This window comes from Gavialis gangeticus, unplaced genomic scaffold, assembly GCF_001723915.1.
Source record: "Gavialis gangeticus isolate Ggan-Ray unplaced genomic scaffold, GavGan_comp1, whole genome shotgun sequence".
Classification (NCBI taxonomy): domain Eukaryota; kingdom Metazoa; phylum Chordata; order Crocodylia; family Gavialidae; genus Gavialis; species Gavialis gangeticus.
This window is the reverse complement of record NW_017728994.1, coordinates 38,853,689-38,858,459: the sequence shown is the minus strand read 5'-3', so window position 1 is coordinate 38,858,459 and position 4,771 is coordinate 38,853,689. Positions and strand designations below refer to the sequence as shown.

Sequence of the window (4,771 nt, the reverse complement as noted above, 5' to 3'; positions counted from 1 at the left end):
CGCGCTGGTGCTGGGCACGCTGCTGGGCAACGCGCTGGTGTGCGCGGCCGTGCTGCGCTGCCGCCGCCTGCGCGCCCGCCTCACCAACTGGTTCGTGCTGTCGCTGGCCGCGGCTGACCTGTGCGTGGGGGCGCTGGTCATGCCCTGGCGGGCGGTCACGGAGCTGGCGGGCGGCGCCTGGCTCTTCGGCAGCCGCTTCTGCGACACGTGGGTGGCCTTCGACATCATGTGCTCCACCGCCTCCATCCTGCACCTCTGCCTCATCAGCCTGGACCGCTACTGGGCCATCGCCAGCCCCTTCCGCTACCAGCGCGGCATGACCCGGTGCCTGGCCGCCACCATGATCGCCGTGGCCTGGGCCCTCTCCCTCCTCATCTCCTTCGTCCCCGTGCAGCTGCATTGGCACCGGGCTGGCGGGGACGGGGACGCGGGGCCACTGCCCCGCTGCGACACCCGCCTCAACCGTCCCTACGCCGTGACCTCCTCCCTGGTCAGCTTCTACATCCCCGTGGCTGTCGTGATCGCCACCTACGCCCGCATCTACCGCATTGCCCGGGCCCAGATCCGCCGCATCTCCTCCCTGGAGCAGGCCGGAGGGCGGTGCCCATCGCAGGACGGGGAGCCGGCCTCCTCCCTGCGCAAGGAGGCCAAGGTGCTGCAGACCCTCGCCCTCATCGTGGGCGTCTTCGTCTGCTGCTGGCTGCCCTTCTTCGTGCTCAACTGCCTGGTGCCCTTCTGCCAGCCCAGGGATGAGGACGGCCCCCAGGAGCCATCGCCCTGCGTGGGCCAGACCACGTTCAATGTCTTTGTGTGGTTTGGCTGGGCCAACTCATCTGTGAACCCGGCAATCTATGCTTTCAATGCAGACTTCAGGCGGGCGTTCGGCAGCTTGCTGGGCTGCCCATGCTTGCACCGCTCTGCGGCCAGCTCAGCTGTGGAGAGGGTCAACTTCAGCAAGGAGCTGGTCTCCTATCACCGTGCTGCCACCTGCCACAAGGAGGGGGTTGCCACACCTCCGCTTCCTCCCCCTGCAGTCACTGCCTGGGCCCCACCCGTGCCCCATGATGTGAGCCTACAGGGAGAAGAGGAGAGTAGTGAGGGTCCCCCTCTGGGGAAGAGGCCTGGAAACTCTCTCTTGCAGGCTGCCCACAGCAACAGCCCCAGGAGTCTCCACCTGCCAGCCCTTCTGCAGTTTGAGTGTGAGGCAGAGGTATCCCTGGAAACCATCACCCCTTGCACAGGGCTCACTGTCACCCCAACCCGGAGGGATAAGATCTTCCATTCCTCACGCACCTAAAGGAAGAATAGGCCTCCTCCTTGCACAGACATATCACTCCAGCCCACAGGATTCACTGCTCCCTGTACCCTGCATGTACCCAAGACCCCATTGCAGAAGAATGAGATAAACACAGCCTGCCCCAGACAGATAACAGCCACATATTAACCATCCTATTTCACCTAAAATGGGTGCTCATCCTTAATAGGTTAATCGTTCCTTGGCACTCATTGGCTGACAGCACTTCAAGCAAACCATCTGAATCTGGGTTTATGCTTCTAAATAAAAATGGATAGATTTTCAAAAGATGTGCAGGAAATGCAGATGCCCAGCAAGTTGACAGGGGCCATAGGTGCTGAGGACTTCTGACAATCAGCTGCTCTTATTTAGGAGCCTGAAGACGGGCTCTGGCACCTAGCTTTGTTATCCAGGGTTGAACATTTTGAGTTGTGACTTTTGTGATCTTAAAGAAGTTAGAAAATTCATTATTGTATCAGGCTGCAGTTACAATACCTCGGGATGTGATGTTTGATGACTCACCTTGGGGGGCGTAGGGTAGGGGGAATGGTGTCAGCTTCTCTCTTCCATTCCTAGGTTGTGAACTGTTTCTTAGACTAAAGGTCAAGGTGTTGGCATCCTTGTTTTCATGTCATCACCTTCAACTATTTCCTTAAAGGCCAATTCATACAATTAAGGGCTTCTAGTTCAGATTGGTAAACACCTTCCTTGCCCTGGTGGTTACCATTTTCTTGTAAATATATGCCACACAGGAAACATTTATCTCCACCCAAACCACAAATGTATATTATAGAATTGTTGGACTTCCCCTTACTGTCACCCCAAAACAAAGCCGCAATTTCATCCTAAAGGTGTAATAGGGTCACCTGACCTCCTCCAACACACACATTCTGGAGAGAAACTGCTTCAGCCGTCAACACGCTGCCTTGGAGGACTGCCTTCCTGTTATCTCCCTATCAGCATTCCCAGATCCCCACCCTGGAGGGTAACTCCACATTCCATTTCTCAGAGGGTTAACTCCTCCTGCCGACATGTTACTGCCTTCCTCGGGGTCAAGCAGCCTTCTAACAGCCGAACGCCAACATGAAATTGTCATTTCCTACAGCTTCTCCTCACTAGTACTTCTACATTCCCATTACAAATTTTAAGAGCTGTTAATTAAATGAAGGTACAGATTCTGTACTCACACAGTTCATTTTCCATATGAGAGCTGTCTATCCCAGGAAGTCTTTTTGAGTTAATAAATGTAGTAGTGGGAATTTAACATATGGTAAAATGAGTTGGGAAAATTAAGCAACTGACACATTTAAATACCTGGCATCAGATCTCTGGGAAACTTTCTGTTAAGGATAATCATGTGTGCATAGGATATTTGATGTAGAAAATAGCATGTATACTAGGAATGGGAAAACCTGTCTCTTTATACCAGTACAATTTAAACAAGGTACATAAATGTGTCAAGATTGTATCTAGAAATGGATATTTACTTATAACAAAAATATGGCTTTGTACTCGGTTTTTAGGGGCATATTGTAAAATAATAATTTGAAAGGGATGCTAAAAAGGACTGTTTATCACAGTCATTACCGACATGTGGATGTCATAAAATATTTTAAAAGTTGGATATTCACTGTGGAATTTCTAAAGTCGTCCCATGATAAGTTTTAGAAATCATGTGTTATAAAGTGCTTCTGTTTATATTAATCTGAAGTGATATGTAACTAATGATAAAGCATTGCTTATGCTACACTATATATTGTCCACCTAGACTATGAGCTGCATCTTCTGCTACTAATAATTTAAGGATATAAATCTTAGTACCATATTTGTTTCTGTTTTCTTCTGAATTTCCATTTTCAAGGTGAATGTATATGAAGATAGGGAGAACTTATATGCAGTAGAGTCTGGCTACAAAAAAGAAACTGCACTCTGCAAAGAAGAAGAAATTATTAAGACCCAGGAGGAAAGCTTTCTAGAGCTGCAGGAATAGCAGGAGGAACAAGAGCCTCCTTGTCTTCTGATCAAGAGCCCCAAGACTAGCTCCTACCAATGTGCTACTATCACAACTGCCAAATGATACTTTCAGTAACCAGTTACTTGAACATTTATTTAAAAACAAAACATCACCAGTCAAATGCCACCCTGAACATATATTTATTGTTGGTAGGTGAACAGGGAGGTGCACAAGGTGTGCAAAGATTATTTTGAGCGCCTGGTTACTAAGGAGCTATGGTGTTTCATGGGCAATATTTTTTAAAAAGCAAAAGTATCTCACAGAAAATATACTCCTTTGCCATTAAACAAACTTTTGGGGGTTTTATGGTTGGTTGTGTTTATGTGGGCCCTGATCTTGCAATTCATTAATCGGGGGAAGTTGGTGTCTCTGCACAGAGCCCCATTAGAGGTGCTTTGTGTAGGCACAGCAGTCAATCTGCATGCAGGAGCTCTGATCACAAAATGGGGTTCTTTGACTGAGAGCCAAGTGTACAGCATGTCCCACAACAGGACTTAAAGGTTTTGGGGTTTTCCAAGGTTAAAAGGATAAATAATGGAAGAATGTTTTAGGCCTCTTTGCAGCTTTGTCAGCTAAAATCCAAATAAAACTACACCAAATAGACTTTAGATCTCATCTCAGATGCTTTCCCTTTTAAGAAGGTTTCCCCATTGAAGTGGGCAAAGGAGAGCATAACAGCTTGCTCTTACAAGCTCAAGAGAAACACATGTACTCTACATTTCAGGGGCAAGAATGGCTCTACACCCCTACATTCTCCCCATCACTGCTTCTATACACATTCAGAAACAACTCCATCATGCAAGAATACGAAAGGAAAGGAAAGGGTAATTTAGACTTTTAAAAACTACAAACCACTGCATTGTACAAGTCTAAGGAGCCACTTCAAGAGATGGAAAAAGTACAGTTTATGACAGGGATGGGCAAAATGGCCCGTGAGCCACATGCAGCCCACCAGGCCATTCTATCTGACCCATGGGGCCCCTAAAAAATTTAGAAAATTAATGTTTATCTTCCCCTGGCTGCCTGTCATATAGCCCTCGATGGCTTGCCAAAACTCAGTAAGCAGCCCTCCACCCAAAATAATTGCCCACCCCTGGTTTATGAGGATTCAGCTTTGCGCTCATAGAAGTTTCTGTATTCTGGTACCTATATATTATGGTGATAGGCACCCTATGCATGCATTTGATAATTATTTCAGGTTTTATATATTTCATAAAATATTTACAGAGCATTAAAAGATATTTTTTCTAAATTTAATTTCCCTTTGTTTTGGAGTATTTAATGTATAGTTTAGATGGATATAAATTATGTAACATGGTCAGGTTATTTTCTTTCTGTTAATTGCTGCATATTGGAACATACTGACTCATAAACATAAAGAAAATGTTAAAGAAAATGCTTTTACAAAGAGTTACTTGTGCAAATTGTGCAGTTGCTAAAGGTATGGTTACTTTTGTGCAAGT

The 4,771-nt window shown here is 46.9% G+C and overlaps 1 protein-coding gene across 1 annotated transcript; it reads left to right on the top strand.

Moving 5' to 3' along the window:
- Position 1: 1 nt before the first annotated feature.
- On the top strand, positions 2 to 4,268 carry LOC109287150 (D(1)-like dopamine receptor; the record flags this gene model as incomplete). Its single annotated transcript, XM_019502113.1, has 1 exon — positions 2 to 4,268. A coding segment is annotated over one exon (1,296 nt), but the record flags the coding sequence as incomplete, so codon positions are not given.
- Between the last annotated feature and the right edge of the window lie 503 nt (positions 4,269 to 4,771).